A 25,715-nucleotide genomic window follows, 5' to 3' on the forward strand; every position below is an offset into this window, starting at 1 on the left:
AAATTTGCAGCATATCATTCGGTGCCTCTCCTCAAAATACCCCCCATGTTTCAAAAAGATTGGACCAGGGGGTCCAATTCAGTAAACTCTGAAACAAAATGCCCCTATCCTTCATTATTTCCAATGGACAGAAGGCCTTTAAAAAGTGTGCAGTCCCTTTAAATGTGGTGGCCAGAACTCCCTTTGGAGTTCAGTTATGCTTGTCACAACCTTGCTCCTAGCTGCACCCCAATGTCTCTTGGCTCCACCCCCAAAGTCTCTTGGCTCCACCCCTAAAGTCCCCAGATATTTCTTGAATTGGACCTGACAAGCCTACCTTGCTTGCTTGGACAGAGAACGAGCTCAGTGTCCTGAGCAAAATGGTCTGACCTACAGTTGTTTGTCACACATTCGGAGACCTTGGGCTGGTCATATTCCCTCAGCCTAACCTACCTCACAAAGCGATTGCTGTGTGGACAAAACTGGGGAGAAATGATGTAAACTGCTTTGGCTCTCCGCTGGGGAGAAAGGAAGGGTATACATGGATTAAATAAATCAGTGAACACTTGCCAATGGTTTCCTGCCCCTGCTGCAAATTCTCGAGTCGTTCCTCGTTGTGGATATGCCCTTCAGGCCTGCGCAGAGGAATTTTTTAGGTGAAGCGCAGTGTGCGCGGTACTGGCTCCACCCTTTCACCTGGGGGTCATCTGCTATGGCCCAGTAAGCCGGGACACCGGCAGCGAGTCCTCCAGGTGGTAGGTGTTACATTAACGAGCTCTATCTGCCCGGGTTTGATGTTAGAGTTTTCCTTCTCTTAGGCTGGCGAGGTTGGTGGGCCCAGCCTGCCCATCCGGTTATACCGCCGGACAATTCGGTCGCACCATGACGTAGCAAACTCTGTGAAAAATGGGGGGGACCAGCGAGAAGGTGTTGCTACGGATGCAGTAATGCAGGAGAGGCCATTGCAGTGACCATCTGCCAGGCATAGCCAGACAGTGACCACGCGGCGTTCACTACACCGGGAAGGAGAGGCTATGTATTGCGCATACACTTTCCCTGGGGGGGGGGTAGGATACCCAGAGGGAGCCCCCCCCCCCGCCGCCCCCCCCCCCCGTTCCTCGTTAACGGAATTGAAAACACCATGCCTGAGTAGAAGTAGTTGTTTGTACAGAGCACATTCACTAGTTTTAGGGATTTTTTAAAAATAAAAACAAACTGAAGCAGAGTTCCCCAACCTTTGTGGGCCTGCAAACACCTTTGGAATTCTGACCCCGGCTGGTTGGTGCCGCCACAAAATGGCTGCCACAGGAGGTAGGGCCAGCCATGAAATGGCAGGGCGTGAGATGTAGCATAACTCTAACAGCAGCATTTCAGGCAGAAGCTCTTTATAGCAGATGCCTTTTGAAATGAGCATATTGTTTAAAATACTGTCTTGCTTATGCACAGCTTGTCTTTACTCATGCCGCGGAGATCCCTGTGCTGTGATGGCAGCTTTAAAAAGCAACTTTTTAAAAAAATATCTGCATAGCCAATCGCATCTCCAGTAGCCAGTTAGAACCCCTGCTGGGCAAAAAGCTTCACGTTCTAAAAATGCTTCGAGGGCGCCAGGAAAGCTATCGAGAGGGGTGCTGTGGGACCTACAGGCTCCACAATGAGGACCCCTAAAGTTCCAGACCTCAGTAGCTTGTTTGATTAAATACAAAGACGGGCAATAATCTCCATAAGTCTGGAATTCTGGTTTCCTCAATGCTGAATTTTGATTACCCTTGGCAAAGAATGATTGGTTTTTAAAAAAAAATGTAGAAGGGAAGGACCGTTCAGAAGCTTTTCTACTACATTTTGCTGTGGAATTTCAGAGTAGAGCATATGGGGGGGGGGGCTCTTCACTAATTCCATGGGTAGAGTTGCCAATCCCCAGGTGGAGGCAGGGGATCCCCCAGTCTGGAGGCCTTCCCCCCCACTTCAGGGTCATCAGAAAATGGAGGGGAGGAGAGGGAAATGTCTGCTGGGCACTCCATTATTCCTTATGAAGACCTATTCCCATAGGGCAGAGGTAGGGAACGTTGGCTCGCCAGATGTTTTTCGCCTACAACTCCCATCAGCCCCAGCCAGCATGATAATGGAGAATTGATCCATGGGTAACGGGCTCTGAGGGGTCTGTTTTTTGAGGTAGAGGCACCAAATTTTCAGCATAGCATCCAGTGCCTCTCCTCAAAGCACTTTCCATGTTTCAAAAGGATTGAACCAGGAGGTCCAATTCTATGAGCCCCTAAAGAAGCTGCCCCTATCCTTCATTATTTCCAGTGAAGGGAAGACATTTAAAAGGTGTGCAGTCCCTTTAAATGTGATGGCCAGAACTCTCTTTGGAGTTCAGTTGTGCTTGTCACACCTTTTCTTCTGACTCCACTGCAATATCTCCTGGTTCCACCCCCAAAGTCTCCTGGCTCCACTCCCAAAGTCCCCAGATATTTACTGAATTGGACTTGGCAACCCTATCATGGGTCCAACAGCGCCCGCCCCTCCCCCCCCCAATGATCGATACTGGGAACCACTCTAGTCTCCATCAGTGTTCTCTCTAAGTTGAGTTAGTGTGGGCTAGCTCACTGTCGTTCAGCCTGTAGCTCACACATTTCTGTCTTTGCTCAGAAAAAAAATGGCCCAGTGCAAACTAATTTATGCAATAGCCAAATTGCTCGCTCACAACTTTAATCCCATGAGAGGACAGCAGTTTGTCAGATGACCAAGGAAAGTGTGGACAACACAGAATGCGTGTTTTCTTTAAGGGTGCAGTTGGAAGACAGAGTTGCCTGCAGCCCCTAATGTGAAACTTTCAGGCCCACTGGATTAGCCTCATGCTCTTGATTCCAGGGTCAAATGTGTGCTCGCAAAAAGGGAGTAATAAGGAGACAAGGTCCTGACCTGGATGGCCCAGCTTAGCCTGATCCTGTCTGATCTCGGAAGCTAAGTTGGGTCAGCTGTGGTCAAAACTCGGATGGGAGACCACTAGGGAAATCCACGGGTGCCGCACAGAGGCAGGTGATGGCAGACCACCTCTGAACTAATGATTCTGGCCTTGAAAACCCCACGAGAGGGGGCGTTGTGTCTTGGTTGCGACTTGAGGGCCCTTTCCATCACCAAGTGGATGTGAGACGTAGTTTGGCAGAACAGGCCTGTGGCTAGCATGTGGCAGCTCTTGTGGCTATATGAATCATGTGGCCGTGCCTGAAGGTTGTGTGAGCTCATGGGTGCCTGGCTTTTTCTGACGCATGCCAGCTGGCATGTGTGACTTCAGGCGTAATCTGATGTGCCTTGTGTAGCACCACAAACATTAGCTATTTTCTCATCCAGTGGTTTGATAGCAGACTTCTGAGAGCCAGAAAGGTTCTTGGACTAACTTATTGAGCACTACAATATCAGTTCAGTGAAGGCAAAGTTCAGTTAAGGAAGTGCTTCTTCACCTAAAGAGGAACTTAGCGTGTGGGATTCACTGTTTCAAGAAGTGGTGGCAGCTACAAGCATAGACAGCTTCAAGGCTGGATAAATGTATGGAGCAGAGGTCCATCAGTGGCTACTAGCCACAAGATTATAGATGGCTGGAGCAGTAATGCTCTGTGTTCTTGGTGCTTGCGGGGAGCAACAGTGGGAGACTTCTGGAATTCTGGCCCCACTGGTGGACCTCTTGATGACTTAGGGTTGCCAACTCCAAGAAATATCTGGGGACTTTGGGGGTGGAGCCAGGAGACACTGGGGGTGGAGCCAGGAGCAAAGTTGTGACAAGCATCATTGAACTCCAAAGGGAGTTTTGGCTATTAAATTTATAGGCACACCTTTTAAATGCCTTCCCTCCACTGGAAATAATGAAGGATAGGGGCGCCGTCTTTTGGGGCTCATAGAATTGGGCCCTCTGGTCCAATCCTTTTGAAACTTGGAGGGCATTTTGAGGAGAGGCATCAGATGTTACACTAAAAATGTGGTGCTTCTACCTAAAAAAACAGCCCCCCAGAGCCCCAGGTAAACACAGATCAATTCTCCATTATACCCTATGGGAATCAGTCTCCATAGGGAATAATGGAGTGCCCAGCAGACATCCTCCCTGCTTTCTGATGGCCCTGAAGTGGGGGGAGGCCTCCAAACTGGGGGATCTCCTGCCCCCACCTAGGGATTGGCAACCCTATGATGGCTCCTGGTTTGGGGCCACTGTGTGACACAGAATGTTGGACTGGATGGGCCATTGGCCTGATCCAACATGGCTTCTCTTATGTGACACAGAGTGTTGGACTGGATGGGCCATTGGCCTGATCCAACATGGCTTCTCTTATGTGACACAGAGTGTTGGACTGGATGGGTCATTGGCCTAATCCAACATGGCTTCTCTTATGTTTTTAAGAGCCTGCCTTGGCGGGGAGGGCGGGATATAAATAAAACTTATTATTATTATTATTATTATTATTATTATTATTATTATTATTATTATTATTATTATTATTATTATTATTATTATTATTATTATTATTATTATTATGTTTTTATGGCAGTTCTGGGTTGGGAAATACCTGAAGATTTCGGAAGTGGAGCCTGGGGAGGGCACAGTTTGGGGAAGGGAGGGATCTGAACAGGATGAAATGCCATAGAGCGCACCTTCCAAAGCAGCCATTTTCTCCATGCAAACTAACCTTGGTCATCTGGAGAACATTCGTAATTGCAGATCTCCAGATGCCGGCTAGAGATTGGCAACCCTAAATTTAGACAAAGGAGGAGCGAGGCTGTGGATGGAGTCCCGTTTATAAAATCTGCCCACAGTCTATAGAAAGCTTAGCCCTTGCACCTGCTGAATTGGATTGTACCCACTGAAATAATTTGTCAGACAAAACCAGTCCTTCCCATGCAGGGAGAGGAATACAAACCTGCCTTTGTATCCAGTTACTTAAGCCAAAGTGAAAGCCGCGGGTCCCTTTGTAACATTATAATTTGTGCTAAACTCTACAGAAAACACTTGGCCGTCTTGCAAAGAGGGTTCCTAAATGAGTGTGTGTGTGTGTGGGGGGAAGACACCTCCCTGGTTTTAAAACGGTGAAAAGCATGTTCTTGTGTAACTGCGCCAGCAAAGGCTCACAATGACTTGGCAGCCAGGGGTCGGCCGTCTAGGCATGCGGCTTCTGCAATCTGATAAACGGTTCAGTGTGCGAGGCCTGAACCTCCCCGTGATTCAGGATCTGCATAGTTGAGGTGGGTGCATCATGTCTCCGGGAGTGAGGTAACTCATTTCCTTCCCCCAAATGAATGCTTTTTGGCCGAATGACGCAATACACGCTCTCTCTCAATACACACCCCTTCTTTATCGTTTGCTTTCTGCTCTCAGGAAAAGATCTGTTTTCTACACACCGGTTGTTAGCATTCCAAAGCATCTTCTCTGTCTTCAGTGCGCCCTGTCTGCCTTCGTTGGCGCTGGTTGAATCTGAGAGCCAAACGAGACATTAGCCAGGAGGCCCATAATTAAGATCTTCTCCAGGGGCTTTAATGGCTAATTTAGCAGCCCAAGTGATGTTTTGAAGATCAGGCAAGGATCACCCGGAGAGTATTTTCTTCCTGCGTTTTCCTCACAGTTCAAATAGCATCTCTGTCTCAAAGCTGTAGCCAGCATGGCCTCATCAAACGCTGGGGAGGATGGAGTTTGAAGAGGACGTGTCATCATTTCAGGGATATGTTGTAGGATTTCCCCTTAATCCGTGTGGTAAAAGAAAAAGAAGAGTAGGTTTTTATATTCTGCTTTCCTCTACCTTACACGAGCCCCGTGGCGCAGAGTGATAAAGCTGCAGTAGTGCAGTCCTAAGCTCTGCTCACGACCTGAGTTTGATCCCCAGCGGAAGCTGGGTTTTCAGGTAGCCGGCTCCAGGTTGACTCAGCCTTCCATCCTTCCGAGGTCGGTAAAATGAGTACCCAGCTTGCTGGGGGGAAAGTGTAGATGACTGGGGAAGGCAATGGCAAACCACCCTGTAAAAAGTCTGCCATGAAAACGTGAAAGCAACATCACCCCAGAGTCGAAAACGACTGGTGCTTGCACAGGGGACCTTTTTTTTCCTTCTTCTACCTTAAGCGAACCTCCCGATGGTGGCTGGAAATCTTCCGCTATTACAACTGATCTCCAAGCGACAGAGATCAGTTCATCTGGAGAAAATGGCTACTTTGGAAGGTGAACTCTATGGCATTAAATCTCAGTGAAGTCCCTCCTCGCCCCAGACCTCAGTTTGGGGAGCCAGTTTGGTATAATGGTTAAGTGTGCAGATTCTTATCTGGGAGAACCGGGTTTGATTCCTCACTCTTCCACTTGCACCTGCTAGAATGGCCTTGGGCCAGCCTAAACTCTCACAGAGCTGTCCTTGAAAGGGCAGCTGCTGTCAGAGCTCTCTCAGCCCCACCCACTTCACAGGGTGTCTGTTGTGGGAGAAGAAGATAAAGGAGATTGTAAACTGCTCTGATTCAGAGTGAAGGGTGGGGTATAAATCCAATCTCCTCATCTCCTTAGTCTCCACCCCCTAAATCTCCCTAACCTTAAGGAGTCTCAAAGTGGCTTACAGTTGCCTTCCCTTCCTCTCCCCACAACAGGCACCCTCTGTGAGGTAGATGGGGCTGAGAAAGTTCTAAGAGAACAGTGACTGACCCAAGGTCAACCAGCAAGCTTCATTTGGAAGAGGAGTGGAGAATCAGTCTGGGTTCCCCAGATCAGAGTTTGCCACTCCCAACCAATATGCCACGTTGGCTCTCGAACCTTAAAAATCATAAATACACAGAGAAGTTCCTAGAGCATCACTGCGAAAATATTTTTTTTGGCCATTTCTCCCCCTTCTCCTCAATTCCTGAGGGCAGAGGATTACTCCCTAGGGATGGGCATTGACCAGAAAAAATTGAGATCTGTGGAGGTTCTTGATTTGGGAATTCCAAAGGCCTTGAACAGGTGCCCAAGCCTGTTGGTCTGGTTTATGATTCTTTACTTCCATGGAAAGCCAGGAGTTACATACGAGGCTCATACAGTTCCTCATGCGTAGTGAACGCTTGAGTCTTACAGCGGAATGGGTGATGTGGTGGGAAGGCCTGCTTTTGTGCCGCGCACTTGCGTGTTCTCCTTACGCATTGTGAACTGCTTGTGGGTTTTGTGCAGACGAAATCATGTGTTGTGTGACACAGTCTGGAATGCTAACTGTGAACCAGCTCAGAGATGAATACTTTCTATGAAATCATTTGCGTTGGCTTGCGGAGGGAACACAGCCGGAATTTATCTGTTGGCCGGATCTCAAAGCTGATGTAATATATGGTATATATAAAATAAAAAACACAAACCTTCAAATGCATATACTCATTTGTTGTTGTTTTTTTAAATGAAAGTTTTCCCCAGCCCTTTGTTTAGTCATTTAAGGGTTTGTGAGGAAATTTAAAATAAAATAAGATAAAACACTCCCCCCCCCTCCTAGTTTCTGGTAACTTCAGATTGACTCAGACTGAACATGTCAAATAGGAAAATAGCTGAATGGTTATTATGCATTTTTGCCTCTCAGCTGCAATTGTTACCATGTGTTCTGGGCTTCTTTTTAGGCAATATGATGGTTTTGATTCTCTTCCTCTCAAAATTGTGTCTTGTATTTGTGGGATAGGTGGTATTCCCAGACAAAATGATCTTGGTAAAAATGCTTGCCAGGTTTCCCATAATGGTGGGAGACCTTCCAGAAATCTCCTGTGATCCTGGATCTTCTTTGATGATGTTGAGGCAGCACTATAGGAGCTACTGAAGACTCTCTGGCAGAGGTGTCAAATATGCGGCCCTGGGGCCAAATCAGGCCCCTGGAGGGCATCTATCAGGCCCCCGAGCAACTGTCTCTTGTCTGCTTCCTTCTCCCTCTCTCTTGCTTTCTTCTGCATCTCAACTTGCTTTGCAATGCTTGCTCAGTTGCACAGGAGCTACAGATCAAAACCTCAGTTTTCTCCATTGGTTGAGGCTCCTTCCCCTCTTGGTCCCCTGGGGAGGGAGGGAAAAAGCCAGAGCTTCCTTAGCCCAGTTCCCTGGATTGCACGGAGAAACACAAAGAAAGCACCTTTAAAACCAAGAAGTGCTAAAGTTTTTAGCATGTTTTATTTTAAGGGGTTTTAAAAAAATCTTTAGTCGTGTTAGTCTGTGTCCTTTAAAAAGTTTATATCTCTGCTACCTAATCTTAAATAGCTACACGCATGGCCCTGCCCAACATGGCCCAGCCTGGCTTGACAGGATCCAGCCTTCATAACAAATGAGTTTGACATCCTTGCTCTATGGTTTAACCATAGATTTTTGGTGAATCCTAGAGCGTCACCCCCAATGCCATTTCTGGTTTTTGCTGGAAGTGAAGTCAGTGCACCTGCCTCGAAATCTTCCCAGGGGTGCCAAGCAGTGGCCTGACATCCCTATAATTTCTATAGCATATAAACTATCGAAGTCCTTTGACAATGTTTCTGTAGATTACAAATTCTGCTAAGATAGCAACTTTATTCTGTTGCAGCATTCCCTCCCCCAAAAGGAAGAATTCTGAGGCAAATGCCTATGCCAAGGGTGTCGAATCCATTCGTTATGAGGACTGGATCTGACACAAATGAGACTTCGTGGAGCCAGGCTGTGTGTATCATGAAATGTAATGCCAGGTAGTGGAGATATAAACTTTACAAAGGACACAGTCAGACAGAATTAAAGATTGTGTGTTTTTTTTTAAACAAACCTTAAACGTTGCTTAAAAGATTAGCACTCCTGCAATATTTTGTTTATTTAGCAGTTTCTGATAACTGACACCTCTTGCTTTGAATTATTGCATCAAAATCTGGACACAAAGTCTGTGCTGTAGCAATCTTGAGTATGCTGTTCAGGTGTTGTTCAGGTGTGTGTCTGTAAGTTGAAAACCTACTTCTGATTTATTGCCATCCATTACAGAAATCTCATGGTCAATGCTTTGAACCTAAGACCCAGAGGAAAACATGAAATGGCTGGGCATTGTGAGCTTTTGTTACATACGTTGTTTCATGTGCTAGACAGGCAATGGAGAAAATAGAGGCTTTGCTCTGTAGCTTGATTGAACAAACCTGCCAAAGAAAGCTGTGATGCCGAAGGAAGCAAGGGAGAGAGAAGGAAGCAGATGACAGTGAGTTGCTCAAGGGCCTGATAGGAGCCCTCTGGGGGCCTGATTCGGCCCTCGGGCCACATGTTTGACACCCCTGGCATATGCCATTGACTTAAGGCCCTAACTGAAACATAAATATGAGTTCGATAAATATGCCCCATGTGCTCTTCCTAGAAAAAACCTGTCAACAGAGTCAGCAGCCTCTCTTTGGAAATCCAGCCGAGCTGTCTTAACGAACAGCGGCTGGTGCTTGTTAGTTCTTATCCTACTTTTTCCACACAAGCATCAGCCCAGAAGGCAGAAAGAGCCCATTTATCATCCACTCATGGAGCAATTCAGAGCAGGCCGGTTCCTAGTCTGAAAATGAAAAACAAAACAAACCCAGCTTGCTATACGGTTCACAAAGACAGCTCAGAAAGACTCATGAAAGCGTGGCAGAACTATGCCACAAGCCCCAAAGCCACAAACTGCACTGCCAGTCACTAGCCAGTCTGAGGTGGAGGGAAATACCTCCCTGGCCTCATGCCCTCCCAGATATCGAGTCTAGGCCAAACCCAGTGAGTTAATGCAACTAAGCACGTCCTTGAATCCACCCCCCCTCACTTGCGTCATCTCAAGAGGCGGCATAAGGGGGAGGCTGCCAGTACAGTAGATACTCCAAGTGGAGCCAGCTTATTGGCAGATAACCCAAAGTGACTTTTCCAGCTCTCATCTCTTTATGTATTGGTTAAGTGCGTGTTTGATTCCCCACTCCTCCACTTGCAGCTGCTGGAATGGCCTTGGGTCAGCCACAGCTCTCGCAGGGTTGTCCTTGAAAGGGCAGCTGCTGTGAGAGCCCTCTCAGCCCCACCCACCTCACAGGGTGTCTGTTGTGGGGGGGCGGGGAGGTAAAGGAGATTGTGACCACTCTGAGATTCAGAGTGTAGGGCGAGATATAAATCCAATATCATCATCATCTTCTTTTGAGTTGCAAAGATGGAACAATTTTGCTGAAAGACAGAATTGGGCATTTGTTAATCTTCTGTCCTGGGTTCAGTCTCCTCAGCAGTGAGTAGGTGTAAGCATGAACATTTTCTAAAATATTTTTTTTAATTTAAATTTTATTTTAAAATTATTATAAGAGTCCGTGCACTTAACCACCACACCAAACTGACTCTCAGTAGGGATTCAAACCTGGAATCTCCCAGATCCTGGTCCAACACTTTAACCACTACCCCACTCTGGCTGTCCTTGATGAGTTGGCTTCTTCAGGCTAAGGGTATCCTAACCCCTGCCCCACCCCTCCACTGAGTAACATCTGCAGCCTTGTTCCGACTTCAATGGCTCTTCCTCCAACAGAAGACACATTTAAATTGGAGGAAGGCTCCAGAGCAGGGATGGCCAAACTGTGGCTTGGGAGCCACATAAGGTTCTTTCGCACATAGTGCGTGGCTCTCAAAGCCCTCACTGCCCCATCAGCTGGCTTGAAGAAGGCATTTCATGCTTTAAATGTTTTCTCCAAGCCAAGCCATCTGGTGGCTTGGATAATGCATTTAAAGTTCAAATTGCTTTCTTTCCACCTCTCCCTCCCCCCATCTATTTTCCTTCCTTCCTTCTTTCCTCCCTCCCTCCCATCCTTCCTTTCCTCCCTCCCTCCCATCCTTCCTTCCCTCCCTCCCTTCCTTGCTCCCTTCCTTCCCTCCCTCCTTCCTCCCATCCTTCCTTCCCTCCCTCCCTCCCTTCCTTCCTTCCTTCCTTCCTTCCTTCCTTCCTTCCTTCCTTCCTCCCCTCCCACCCTTCCCTCCTTCCTCCCTCCCTCCCTCCTTCTCTCCTCCCATCCTTCCCTCCCTCTCTTCCCTTCCCTTCCTTCCTCCCTCCCTCCCTCCTTCCTCCCATCCTTCCCTTCCTCCCATCCTTCCCTCCCTTCCTCCCTCCCTTCCTTCCTTCCTTCCTTCCTTCCTTCCTTCCTTCCTTCCTTCCTTCCTCCCTCCCCTCCCACCCTTCCCTCCTTCCTCCCTCCCTCCCTCCTTCTCTCCTCCCATCCTTCCCTCCCTCTCTTCCCTTCCCTTCCTTCCTCCCTCCTTCCTCCCATCCTTCCCTTCCTCCCATCCTTCCCTCCCTTCCTCCCTCCCTCCCTTCCTTCCTTCCTCCCTCCCTCCCTTCCTTCCTTCCTTCCTTCCTTCCTTCCTTCCTTCCTTCCTTCCTTCCTTCCTTCCTTCCTTCCTTCCTTCCTTCCTTCCTTCCTCCCTTCCTCCCTTCCTCCCCTCCCCTCCCTCCTTCCTCCCATCCTTCCCTCCCTCCCACCCTTCCTCCCTCCCTCCCTCCCTCCTTTTCTCAGATATCTGACCTTTATTCTATGTGGCTCTTTTGTTAAGGAAGTTTGGCCACCCCTGCTCCAGAGGCTGAAGGAAGGATCTTTAGAGGAAGGTTTAATCCACTGGCTCCTCAAAGCAATGTTTTTGCCTGTGGGCACATCTCCAGTGCAAACTCTTCCCTGTGCCTGCACATATTGTTTCCCCAAATTAATTTTCAACTGAGCAAACGCAATCCTCTTTCACAATTTTTCAATGCTTGCTGGATTCACAACAACGTCCCAGAATGAGCCTCTATGTCCTCTTGTAGAAAGAGCTTGCTAGGATTATTTCTTGTTTGCATTGAGTGGCAGTTCAGGAGAACAGGAGAGTTCACGGCTGCAGATTATAATAGGAGTGAAAAATGACTTCATCGTACAGGCATTGAAAGATGAAGGTTTGGCACACAGAACAGAGAGTTCTGATTTGCAACTGTCATGTCAGACAAAGTGCAGAAGAAGCTGAAAACACAAACTGGAGAGGAGTTGCGATGCAGAATACCAGAGATGCGTTTCCAGATTTACATCCCTGAATTCTTTCCGGACAGCTAGTTGGCATCATAATTTTATTTTATTTCATAATGCAAATTCTCGTGGAATTTTGATAGCTACTGGGCTGGCACTCCTTCCTCCCACTCCTGGCACCCATTTCCCACTCGTAGCACAAAGGATCCGCCTTGGTCATTTGCCAGTACGGTAGCTTCTTGCTCCTTTTTAGTATACACAAATCCTTGGTTTAAAGCAGGAAGTCCCTGGGCTTTTTTTAAATAGAAAAAGTCCAGCAGGAACTCATTTGCATATTAGGCCACACCTCCTGATGCCAGGCCAGCTGGAGCTGCGTTCCTGTGCATTCCGGCTCAAAAAAAAGCCCTGAGTCTTGACTTTGTTAAGCCTCTGGGTGCTCTGGAATGCAATGGGATGGTGAGATGGAATAGCACGGCTGTTATGTGGGGCAAGCTTGGCTCCCTTGACTTGAGGGAAGGGATGCTGATTTGTTTCAGTTTTCAAACAAAAGGGAAGGGCAGGCCCATAGCTAACCAGGGCCCACGGGGCTGGGCCCCCTGACAGTTTTGAGGGGCCCTCACCCCCAGACTACCCCTCTGTTTGGTGTAGTGGTTAAGTGCGTGAACTCTTATCTTGGAGAACCTGGTTTGATTCCCCACTCCTTCCAGGTGGCCCTGTGGCTTCTGGGGGCCCTCTAGGGTGCAACCTGCTCCCCCCTTTTTGCCATGTCTGAGCGAATGAAGCATCAGTCAGCGGCAGCTGGAGCCTAGGCTGTGGCCACTGTGTGACACAGAGTGTTGGACTGGATGTGTTGAGTGTTGGCCTTGTCCAGCATGGCTTCTCTTGCGTTCTCAACTCCAGTAGCATCATAAATATCAACTAGATTTCCTGCCTGTAAGCCTTTGAGAGCCATACAGAGGGACCTTTGACTCTTGAAAGCTTACAACTGGAAATCTTGTCAATCTTTAGGAGCTACTATAATAATCTCAGAATCTCTAGCCAACTTGGGGAGAAAGCACTAACAAATGCTGTAAAATGGAGCCATAACTGTGTTTTGCAGAGGGTTTGCATGAGTAATGACATATGGGGGTCTCAGACAAGGGGAAAGGAAAATGCCATTTGCCCCGCAAAACCATCTGTTCGCCTTTTTAGAACCTTTTGCTCTTTTTCCAGGTGCTTGCCAATGCATTCATCTTCCTTTGCGGCAACCTAATGGGGGCGTTTCACAAGCATCAGATCCAAGACGCTTCTCTGGATTTGTACAGGTACACTTTAAAATGCATCCAAGTCCAGATGAAGCTGAAGATTGAAAAGAGGCAGCAGGTGAGCGCATTAGGCTTTTTCTTAAAATAACATGGTGCTTTATTCTGATGCAGTGTTTCCGTTGTAATCACAAAGCAAAGAGGGCGGTGATTTGTACTTGATTCCATTTGCCTGATGCAGGAAATGTTCTCTTATCAGCAGAAGTAAAAGTTAAAGCTTCAGAGTGTTTTTCAAATCAGAGTACCGCAGGCTGCCTTTGGGCAGGGGAAGTTGATTTGAAATTACTTCATCCAGATGAGTGGGCTCCAGGGCTATATTTGTTAAGTAAGAGTCTTCCTCCTCTTTCTTAATGGATGGGTGGATCTAACCAGAAGTGATTAAAACGTGGAATTTGCTTATTATAGAATCATAAGAGTTGGAAGGGACCTCCAGGGTCATCTAGTCCAACTCCCTGCACAATGCAGGAAACTCACAAACACCTCCCCCTAAATTCACAGGATCTTCATTGCTGTCAGATGGCCATCTAGTCTCTGTTTAAAAACCCACACCCTCCCGAGGAAGCCTGTTCCACTGAGGAATCGCTCTGTCAGGAAGTTCTTCCTAATGTTGAGCCAGAAACTCTTTTGATTTATTTTCAACCTGTTGGTTCTGGTCCTACCTTCTGGGGCCACAGAAAACAATTCCACACCGTCCTCTAGATGACAGCCCTTCAAGTACTTGAAGATGGTGATCATATCACCTCTCAGCCGTCTCCTCTCCAGGCTAAACATGCCCAGCTCCTTCAACCTTTCCTCATAGGACTTGGTCTCCAGACCCCGTCCAGAGGATGTAGTGAGGGCCACAGGAGTGAACAGCTTTAAAAGGGGATTAGATAGATTAATGGAGGATAAGTCTGTTTGCGGCTACTAGTCATGGTGGCTCAAGGGAGCCTCCATATTCAGAGGCACCAAGCTTCTGAATTCCAGAGCCAGGAGGCGAGGACTTGGCCTCTATACCCTGTTGTTGGCTGTCCAGATGAACTGGTTGGCCATTGTATGAGACGTGATGCTGGACTGGATGGACTGCTGGGCAGATGCAGCTCTTCTTATCTTCTGATCAGGGGTAGGTCTCAGCCTCAGTGCCATGTTATTGGCTGCCCAGAGGAACTGATTGGCCAGTGTGTGAGACAGGATGCTTGACTGGATGGACCATTGAACAAAGGCATTTAAAGGCGTTCACCCAGAAGGCGTTTAAAGGGACTGCAATTTCTTTAAGTGCCCTTAAACTTCAGCTTTCCAACAGTTCTGAAAAATCCTGAATATTTTTGGGATAGTTGAGACTTAGATATTTCAGATAACTGAAAAAAATACTGAGATCTATATCCATATCTGGCCCCGTGTTACTTTTTAAATTGATTACCAAAATAGGAAGGTACACTATTGAAACATCATTTGGGTTACATGTACCTGATCTGGACACAAGATGATGATATCGTATGAGGCCTATATATTACATCCTTGCCTTGAGTCACTGATAGGGATGGGCACAGACCTGAACCCGAGCCAAAGTCCAGGCTGAACATTGCCTAATCCAGAGTTTGTGAGCCGAAGTTCAGGGAAGGCGCCTTCCCTGAACACTCACTGACATTTTCATGCCAGGGACACTCTAGGGGTTGCAGTAAAACTTTGTGGTACCATAGAGTTTTTTACTGCCGAGTCCTAGAGCATTCTTGGCGCAATGATGTCACTTCTGGGTGATGTCATCATGCTGAGGATGGTGCACAGCGACGGAGCTCTTAGGGGGCGGGGATTCCCCTGGCAGCCTATTTCCTGCTGGCAGGTTGGGGCCCTCCAGACAGAGCTTTGCAGCCCTAGGTATGCCACTTCTGGGTGACATTGGGTCCCACCTCCTGTATGTCCATGTCATCCGGAAGTGACACAAACATGTTGCTGATGTGCTCACATCACTTCTGGGTAATGTAGATACAGGAGGTAACATGGGCACACGTCACTTGACTATAATGGTTCTTATACGGTATAACGGAGCAAAAAATTTTTTTGGATTTTCTGAAAAATCCCAAATCTGAATACCATACTGAAAAATACTGGGGGGTTTTGGCGCAGCCCTGCTATTTTCTTTTCTCTGGTTTTTATACAAAGTAATAAAAGCCAACCAAGACAGCAGAACTTTGTCTGAGTTCTCTCTACCAGAATAAAGAAAAAAGGGGGTGGTCAGCGCAGAAAAGGTTGAGTTAGAGGGAAGGGGGCAAATGCAAGGGGGTGTGGTTAGAGGAGAAATGGACTGTGCCGAAGGGGAAAGAGGGCCTAGTTATAATCAGGGCCCACCAAAACCTGGAACAGATCTTGGGTGGCGCTTGAAGTGAAAAACAAGTGTTGGAGTGAAGCCTACATAAGCGATCTTTTTCTAGTGGGCAAATATGAAACTTCTGTATTGTAGGTTGAAGCGACAGAAATCTTATTCCTACATGTGAAATGATTTCTTCTAAAACATCCTTCTTTCCTTAGGAAAGTTTGCTTTTGTCAATACTGCCAGCTCATATCTCTATGGGAATGAAACTAGCCATCATAGAACGCCTCAAAGAAACCAACGATAGGAAGAAGCATGACAACAACTTCCACAGCCTGTATGTGAAACGCCATCAGAATGTGAGGTGAGAGGTCTAAAGGCCTGTGGTTGCTGAGCCATATAGAATAAACGCCAGATGTTTGAGAGCTGCAAGACATGAACATCAGATGTTTGAGAGATGGAAAGGAAGGAAGGAAAATAGTTGAGGGGAAGAGAGAGGGAGGTGGAAAGAAAGCAATTTTAACTTTAAATGCATTCTCCAAGTTGCCAGCTGGCTTGGCTGGGAGAAATGATTTAGAGAGAGAAATGCCTTCTCCAAGTCAGCTGATGGGGTGGTGGGGACTTTGAGAGTCACACAGTATATGTGAAAGAGCCACATGTGGCTCCCAAGCCACAGTTTGGCCAACTCTGCTCTAGCCCTTTCCAGGTTGATCCCTTATGCAATTGTCTCCTACCTCACCTGGTTTGTTTTTCTTCCTCCTCCTTGGTCCCCATTCCATACCAGGTCCAGCCCCCCTTCCCAGTTTCTGTTTTGCCCTCTTCCCTCAGTTGCCTTCTCCACTTTTCTCCATCCCACCCTGCTAGTCCATTTCCGTCTCTTTCCATTTCCTTATATTCCCATTTCTTATATTGGCTACCTTGTTTTCTCCTTTCCTCTTTTACCAGCTATCTTCTGTCCCCTTTCCTGTGATGTCTTACCTGCCCCCTCCCTGCCCACACAGGTCCTTAATTACCTCCTGGGTCGGTTCTCATTTTGTCTCCTTGCTCTGGCTACATCAGCAATGTTGTTCTGAGTTGCCTAGAGCCAGTTTGGTGCAGTGGATAAGTGTGCAGGCCCTCATCTGGGAGAACCGGGTATGATTCCCCACTCCTCCACTTGTGGCTGCTGAAATGGCCTTGGGTCAGCCATAGCTTTCGCAGGAGTTGTCCTTGAAAGGGCAGCTGCTGTGAGAGCTTTCTCAACCCCACCCACCTCACAGGGTGTCTGTTATGGGGGGAGGAAGATAAAGGAGATTGTGAGTCACTCTGAGACTCTGAGATTCGGAGTGGAGGCCGGGATATATATACAATATCATCATTATCATTAACTCTAATGGAGGCCAAAGTCTCGTGAAATAGGCTTGCTTCTTCTGTATGTCTATCTGTTCTTCCCTTTTTTTACTTTATAATTTTTCTGCAAATCTAGGGGATTGTCTGGAATTGTAGAAACGTATATCCTAGCTTCAAGTGCCCTTATTATGGATTTTGTTGGTTTGCATCTGAGTTCCCCCAGCTGTGGCTGCTAGTACATTGTGGGACCAGTGTCTTTGAGATGCAGCTATTTTTGCTAGTTCTGTCAATAACAGTCTTTTATACCATACAGTTTGTAGACCTTCTGTAAATGTTTTCCAAATGAATAACATCCATCTGCTAAGGTTGCCAATGACTCAGTGCCGATATATTTCCTTCCTTTGCTTCTTCAGTACAAATTCTCTCCCATCCTTCCCTTTCCAGGGTTAACCATGGCCCAGGTACATCTCCCTCAAGTTCCATGTTAACTGTGGTTAGCTTTTAATCACTGTTTTCAGCCATGACTATAAGTTGGCTTGCAAGCCGTGACCGATGTCTGTAATGGTGGAGATACAATGCTGACTGTAGTTTGACTTCTAAAAGGAAAGTGGGAATTAACGAGGAGGGTGATGAAGTGTGTTATCTTTAACGGACCCTCTTTACCATGATTAAGTGATCAGGAAAATAATATGTAAACTAGGCCGGTGAGGTAATGGATGTTGGGGAGAATTTACATTGCAAAATATTAGTTAACCGGCTCACATGAGCAAACAAAACTGCTTTTATATGGAATCAGACCATTGGTCCATCAGAGTTAGTGTTGTCTCCTTAGTGTGGCAGTTTCGTTAACTGGAGATGCCAGGGATTGAACTTGGGACCTTCTGCATGCCAAGCAGATGCTCTGCCAATGAGCCACAGCCCATCTCCAGGGCTGGCGCCAGGGGTTCTAGTGCCCTAGACCCTGCCCCCACCAGACCCAGGAAGATGAAGGTGGCAGGACAGCGAATGAGCTCTTTGGAGCCTGCTCCAAAGAGTGCAAGTGCTGCCCGTTGCAAGGGAAAACAGGCTCCAAATAGCTCATGCCCTGCCCTGCCTTGCCTCTCTTGGGTCTGTGGAGTCCCGGGAAGGCGAGATCAGAGGGTTGGGGCGGGGTGTGCGCTCAGAGCCTGCCCTCCCTTGCTGTGGACGACTTCCACGGCAAGGCAAGACAGGCTCCAAGGATGTAAAGAAACCTGGCGACCCCTATATGACTGGCTGAAAAAGATAAAATGAAACATAGTAGGTAAGAATGGTGTTGAACCAATATAAATGAAATAGGTCAAGGGAACTATTAGATGAGAATATAAATGATGTCATTTGTTGTAAATAATAAGCTTTAAACCTTACTCTTCAGTTCTATTGTTTGTCTAGTTAGTATAGTGTTTCTTTGTTCAGTTTGTGTATTGTAGATATGTCTTATTTTCTGTTACAATAAGTATGCTGGAAAAATAAAAACCTTTGCTCTACCAAAAAAAAAAAGACAGCCTCCAAGGAGCGAGTGCATATGGGGAGAGGGGCACCTGGCACCCCGTAGGCCAAATGGCACCCTAGGCGGCCACCTACCTGGCTTACTCCCTATACGCCAGCCCTGCCCATCTTCCTGCATCTGAGCTCAGATTTATATTAAGCTGAATTCTTGCTGAATGGGAAACATAGAGCAGTTTAGTCAAATCCTTTTATCTGGATCAGCTATTATAAAAACCGAAAGGATTGGGGGGGGGGGGGGCACTTGAGGACGGGGGAAGAAGGATGAGGTTTCAGCAGACGTAAGGATTTGTTAGCAAGGTGTAAAGGTCCGTGCCTCTCTAGCAGAAAAGGGAAGTTGATGAAAGATGTGACCGAATGTTATGTCCTTGGCCAGTATCCTGTACGCGGACATCGTGGGATTCACTCGGCTGGCGAGCGACTGCTCTCCCAAAGAGCTGGTTGTGATGCTGAATGAGCTCTTTGGAAAATTTGATCAAATTGCAAAGGTAAGCAACCTATTTTTGGCCCTTTTATTGGACAGAAATGTTTTGTCATCAAGTATTTTCAAAATGTAATTATATTTCTATATGAATTGAACTGCACCGCGCTGATGGATCACTGGTGGTGGATGCTAGTGCCCCTTACTCGGAGCCAGTTTGGTGTAGTGGTTAAGTGCGTGGACTCTTATCTGGGAGAACTGGGTTTGATTCCCCACTCCTCCGCTTGCACCTGCTGGAATGGTCTTGGGTCAGCCATAGCTATCGCAGAGGTTGTCCTTGAAAAGGTAGCTTCTGGGAGAGCTCTCTCAGCCCCACCCACCTCATAGGGTGTCTGTCGTGGGGGGAGAAGATATAGGGATTGTAAGCCGCTCTGAGTCTCTGATTCAGAGAGAAGGGCAGGGTTTAAATCTGCAGTCGTCTTCTTTTTCTTCTTCTTCCTTGAGGTTTTTTTAATTGAGGTGAACATTTAAATTACAGAAATAACTTACAGAAAATCCACAACAGTTAGTAAAAAGAAAACACAAAAATCTTGTGTTACAACTAGAGATGGCCACAAATCAGGAAATTGAAGTTCACGTAAGTTCTTGGGGTCTCATGAACCATGATGGTTTGGGAACGTCCACAACTTCTCCGTTTCCTGAGCTGGTTGAGGTTTTTGGAGGTTTGCAGTTTGCCTTTCCTTCACTTGTGGAGGCATACCGCCAGCTCAGCATGATTCCGGAGAGGGAGGGGGGATTTTTAGATGCTTTCCGCTCCCTCCCAGAGTCGCACCACAGTGGTGTCAGTTAGTGTAGTTGTGAAGTGCATGGACTCTTATCTGGGAGAACCGAGTCTGATTTCCTGCTCCTCCACTTGCAGCTGCTGGAATGGCCTTGGGTCAGCCATAGCTCTGGCAGAGGTTGTCCTTGAAAGGGCAGCGTCTGGGAGAGCTCTCTCAGCCCCACCTGCCTCATAGGGTGTCCGTTATGGTGGAGGAGGGTAAAGGAGATTGTGAGCCACTCTGAGATTCAGAGTGAAGGGCGGGATATAAATCCGATATCATCATCATCATCATCATCATCATCATCATCTTCTTCTTCTTCTTCTTCTTCTTCTTCTTCTAGTGAATGGAAGGCAATTTGCCTTCCCCTCATTGGCAGAGGCATGCCTCCAGGGCTGCATGACTCTGGAGAGGGAAGGGGGGATCCATGGACCAAACGAACCACCACAGAAACCATTGTAATCTGTGGGCAGATCACGAACCAGGCGGGATTGTGAGAACTGGCCTGGTTTGTGATAAAACCTGGTTTGTAATTCAGTTTGTGCCCATCCCTAATTACAACCAAAAAAAGGAATCCCATTGAGTTAATAACAGTTTCAGAGGGTGGCCAGGTTGCTCTGTAGTAAGAGCACAAGTCTGGTGGCACCAGGGGTGGAATTCTAGCAGGAGCTCCTTTGCATATTAGGCCACACACCCCTGATGTAGCCAGTCCTCCAAGAGCTTACAAGGGGTGTGTGGCCTAATATGCAAAGGAGCTCCTGGTAGAATTCCACCCCTGATGGCACCTTAGAGACAAACATGATTTTCAGAGTATAAGCTTTTGAGTCCTATTTGTGTCTGACAAAGGGAGCTTTGACTCTTGAAACCTTATACCCTATGATCTTGTTGGTCTCTAAAGTGCTACAAGACTAAAATCTATTTATTCATAACAGAAACTCTCTCATTTTCAAAATCACAGAACTGCAAGTTCTTGAGTCTCTTTCAGTGTCTTGCAATCTTCACAGTGACGTTAATAATTTGTATGTATTCCTTTACGTTGTTTAACCAATCATTCTTTGCTGGTCTAAAAGCTTTGTTTTCCAGATTTTGACACACACACCCCTGCTGCTAGTTATAATGCAATAAATAGTCTGAGATACTCTTGGAATAAGCACCATATAGTTAAGCAAAACAAATTCAGTAGATTTCGTTAAATTCATTCCAAAAGCCACAAACATTGATCAAATTTTAAGGTCCCCAAAGGACTCTGTACACAGCCACTAGGTAGGCAAAAAAGTGCCATTTGGCTAAGCCGAATCCATACTTGAGGTTGTATCGAAATGTGCCCTTCTGTTGATGGAAGGAAAGTTCCAGTAATAGTAGGGGCTTCCCCTCCATAAGTGAAAGAGATCCAATCCAATTATCTTGTCCTTGTAAAAGGAGGGGGGGCATTATGTAACTTTTAAAAATCTCTCGAGCTTTAGTAAGAATAAAATACCAATACTCTGAACGAATATAATGTAAAGATTTTCTGTGATTTTTCAGAGCTGATTGTTTCACAACAGATATAAATGTCCATGTTTTTTTTCCCCCCTTCAAAAGATGGTTCTAGAAATTCTGTATTAAGCATGTAGGCTTCTATCATTTGAATAAAAAATTGTGTCTGCGTAGAGATCTAATCTTTCTGACTACCTCTATTTATGGCAGATTCTATTTCTGACTTTTTCCAAATGTAAAAATTATAAGTACTAATGGCGTGGGAATTAGGGTCTTTGAAGTATTTTGTCACTGAACTTTATCTCATTAGAGGCAAAGAAGCTACAAGAAAGTAAGTTAATTAGGTCGTGATGGATGCGGTAGAATTGAATCACTTAATGTACTGAAACAGCATGGGCTAAAATAGCATCAATGCGTAATTAAGATGCTTAAAGTTCTGTCTCCTTTAATATTTTTTATTTTATATGTTGCCTGCATGTTGTTTTTTTAAAAAAAAACTTTGCAGGAATAGAAGAGGCAAGAGAGGAGAGAACCTTGCTAAACTTACAAGTAGTGTCACTGTATTGCCCGCTGGGTAATCTCTGAGACCACAAATGAAGAAAATCTTGGGGTTATAGTGGATGGCTCAAAAAAATAAGAGCCCCATGGTGCAGAGTGGTAAAGCTGCAGTACTGCAGTCTGAACTCTGCTCACGACCTGAGTTCGATCATGGCAGAAGCTGGGTTTTCAGGTAGCTGGCTCCAGGTTGACTCAGCCTTCCATCCTTCTGAGGTCGGTAAAATGAGTACCCAGCTTGCTGGGGGGAAAGTGTAGATGACTGGAAAAGCCAATGGCAAACCACCCCATAAAAAAGTCTGCCGTAAAAACATGAAAGCAACGTCACCCCAGAGTCAGAAACGACTGGTGCTTGCACAGGGGACTACCTTTACCTTTTTTCAATAAAAATGTTGACTCAGCATGCAGCGGTTGTCAGAAAGCCGGACTTCATGCTTGGGGTTATTAGGAAAAAGACTGAGAACAAGTGACAATATTGTAATGCTCTTGTACAAATCCATGCTGCACCCACATTTAGGCTGCTAACAGACAGGCAGTTTGGGGCACATGGGAGGCATCCCAAATCGGGTTGACTCAGAAAGCAGCATCCTAAACTATCCACGTACTCCAGCGCAAGGCACCCCTATCCCACCCGTGGGGCGCCTTGGTGCAGTCAGATGGCTGTGTGAACCGTTCCCTTGGCTCGGTTTTGGTTTCTTTTCTTCCATACATTTTTAGTGGTTATGTGCACATGTGCTCATGCACTCTGGGCAGTTTTTTGAAAAAAAGAATACCAGTGAGCACTTAGAGCGGATTGGCAGGTTCACACCACCAATCCACCTCACATGTGCGTTTCTGTGTCCAGACGTCAAAGAGGTGACTGGTGTGCGGCTCAGAAATTTGCTACCACTTTGAAAGTGGTACCTTTTTGAGCCACTCTGAGGATGCCGGAGGACGGGCTGAGTACGGGATGGAGGCGGGCGGCAGATGTGCTTGTTTGGACGGGTTTTTCTAGTCGGCTTCTGAGGCGTCTCTGGGTTGCCTCAAACTGCCCGTCTGTAAGCAACCTTAGAATACTTTGTATTCTGGTTGCCATATCTCAAAAAGAAGAAGATGATGATATTGGATTTATATCCCACCCTCTACTCCGAATCTCAGAGTCTCAGAGCAGCTCACATTACAATCTCCTTTATCTTCTCCCCCCACAACAGACACCCTGTGAGGTGGATGGGGCTGAGAGAGCTCTTACAGAAGCTGCCCTTTCAAGGACAACCTCTGTGAGAGTTATGGCTGACCCAAGGCCATTCCAGCAGGTGCAAGTGGAGGAATGGGGAATCAAACCCAGTTCTCCCAGATAAGATGCCACAGACTTAACCACTACAGCAAACTGGCTCTCATTGCAGAACTGGAAAATGTAGAGAACAGCCAAGATAACCAGGGGGTTGGAGCACCTTTCCTATGAGGAAAGGCTGAAGTTTTTGAGATGTTATGGTTTTGGGGTGGGGGGAGGGAAAGATGGCTAAAGGGAAACATCATAGATGTTTATAAAATCATGCATGAAGTGGAGGAAGTGAAGAGCGGACTTCTTCTCCCTCTCCCATAATAGTAGAACTTGGAGACACCCAGTAAAGCAAATGGGCAATCAGTACAGGAGAAATGAAAGGAAAATGCTTCTTTACTCAGCAAGTAATTAAATTGTGACATTCACTGCTGCTGGAAGTATTGAAGGCCACGAGCATAGATGTTAGGGAGGATATATCCATCAATGGCTACTAGCTGTGGTTTGTAAAGGAAAACCTCCCTATGCAGAGGTAGTAAACCTTTAAAAGACTGTGCTAGAAAGCAACATCAAGGCAAGGCCTTGGCCTCTGCGTTCTGTTTATTGGCCCTGCAGGGCAGCTAGCTGGCTACTGTGTGAAACAGGATGCTGGACTAGATGGATTGCTGGTCTGATCCAGCAAGGCTGCTCTTATGTTCTAATAACTTACCAGTGTTTTATGGGTTCTTTGGCAAGATCCAGCCTTCTCTCTCCACATTCCAAGGGAACCATTGAATTTTGCACAAGGTGTCATTTTTCTTATGAAGCTTAATCACTTCTACTGAACTTGTTAAGGAACCCTTTAAACTTCTGTGGAACTTGGGAGTTCCTTGGGAAACTGCTGTTTCAGGTGGAGTTAAATGTCTGAGGAACCCAGGACTTCCTTGGGAAACTGCTGCTTCAGGCAGAGTAAGCACAATGACAGACTGGTTTGTTTTGCACGCTGAAGCACAGTGTTTTGCGTTGCTTAAGATAGGTACTTGCTAATCCATATTTATGATTTTTTTGATGACTCTCTTGTCTTGCAGGAAAATGAATGCATGAGGATAAAGATCCTAGGGGACTGTTATTATTGCGTCTCGGGCTTACCAGTGTCCTTGCCTGTACATGCCAAGAACTGTGTGAAAATGGGACTCGACATGTGTGAAGCTATAAAGTAGGTACTCAAAAAGTAGTTTAGAAGCACTTGAAATGATTTTAGAAAATGCGCATCTGTTAGCAGGGGTGTCAAACTCATTTGTTATGATGGCCGAATCTGACATAAATGAGACCTTGTTGGGCCGGGCTATATTGGACTGGTCTGAGTCGTGTCAGACCGGGCTGTGTGTGTACCTATTTAAGATAATGCAACAGAGACATAAACTTTATAAAGGACACAGACAAACACAATTAAAGGGGTTTTTTAAAAAATGCTTAAACATTAGCACTTGGTTTTAATTGGTTTTAAAGGTGCTTTCTTTGTAGCTCTCCTGTGGGATCCAGAGAACTGGGCAAAGGAAGCTCTAGCTCTTTCCTTCCTTCCCCAGGGGATGAGGAGGGGGAGGACCCTCAGCCAATAGAAGGAAGAGAGGCTTGGCTCAGTAGCTCTGCTGTGCAATTGAGAGAGTAAGCTATCCCTCCTCGCCTTCCTCCCCAATGGAGGAGCCTCAGCCAATGGAGAAAATATTGCTTGAGCACAAAACTTCGCTATTTTCTTCATAGACTCCATGTTGACATCAGAGAGAAGCTTATTAACGATTTCCACATTGGAGATTTCAGAGCCTCTCTCTGATATCGACGAGATACAAGCTGGGCAAATTTCATTGTATAGCGAACAATGTGGTAAAACATGTATTGTTGTCTCAATCATGTCAACTGAGACTCAACACAGATTACAAAATAAATCAGTACAATTCACAGAATGGAACATCTGGAAAACAGTGCAATAGGATTTACCTTGTAGAAATCTGGAGACCAACCAGAAATGACACACAGAATAAGTATTAACGTTTCCTCCACTGGAAACGTTACACTGGTTGCCTGTGGTGTTCGGGATTCATTTCAAGGCACGGGTCACAACCTTTAAAGCCCTATATGGCCTGGGACCTGTCTACCTTCAGGACTGCCTCTCCCCATATGTGCCCCAGAGAGCACTACGTTTAGAGTCCCAAAATCTTCAAATCCCCATACTGAAAGAAGTTCGATTGTCCACCACTAGAGCCAGAGAGTTTTCAACAATAGCCCCCACTCTGTGGAATGCCCTCCTTGAAAACATCCGGACCCTGCGGGACCTGCCACAGTTCCACTGGGCCTGTAAGACCGAACTTTTTAAGCTTGCCTTAAATGGTTAAGGAGAGCTAGCAAAGGCCCCACAGCGCTGACAATCCCGTTGGACAAATACAGATATTCAGAAACATCGACGCGCATCTTGGATTTTATGGTTAAAAATGTGTGGAATTGATTTTTTTGTATACTGTTTTTAATATTCTCTGTGGTTTTTAACTGTTGTTAGCTGCCCTGAGCCCATTAGTGGAGGGCGGGATATAAATTGGATTAAGTAAATAAATAAACAAACAAACATGCTGTGTTAAATGAAAGCAGAAACTATATAGTAGCAACCAGTAGTATGAACTATACACAGTGATCTAGTCGATAGTCCTTTACCTGTTACCCCGAGCTTCTTTCTAAATCATATTATGCTGGATTAGGGGGACTGCTAGTCTGATCTGGCAGGGTTCTTCTTACGTTCTCATGGGACTTTTGTAATTATGATACACAGTGCTTGGTGAAAATACACAAGAGAGAACTGTGGGTGCAAGGA

At 46.3% G+C, this 25,715-nt stretch overlaps 1 protein-coding gene across 1 annotated transcript in view; it reads left to right on the plus strand.

Moving 5' to 3' along the window:
• Positions 1-25,715, plus strand: part of ADCY7 (adenylate cyclase 7) — a 98,772-nt gene that overhangs the window by 11,666 nt on the left and 61,391 nt on the right. The window contains exons 4-7 of the mRNA XM_060253846.1: positions 13,117-13,266; positions 15,711-15,856; positions 18,722-18,833; positions 23,944-24,071. Of these exons, the coding sequence (XP_060109829.1) occupies positions 13,117-13,266; positions 15,711-15,856; positions 18,722-18,833; positions 23,944-24,071 (536 nt within the window). The remainder of the gene's footprint in view (positions 1-13,116; positions 13,267-15,710; positions 15,857-18,721; positions 18,834-23,943; positions 24,072-25,715) is intronic.

Source organism: Heteronotia binoei, chromosome 14, assembly GCF_032191835.1.
Source record: "Heteronotia binoei isolate CCM8104 ecotype False Entrance Well chromosome 14, APGP_CSIRO_Hbin_v1, whole genome shotgun sequence".
Taxonomy (NCBI): domain Eukaryota; kingdom Metazoa; phylum Chordata; class Lepidosauria; order Squamata; family Gekkonidae; genus Heteronotia; species Heteronotia binoei.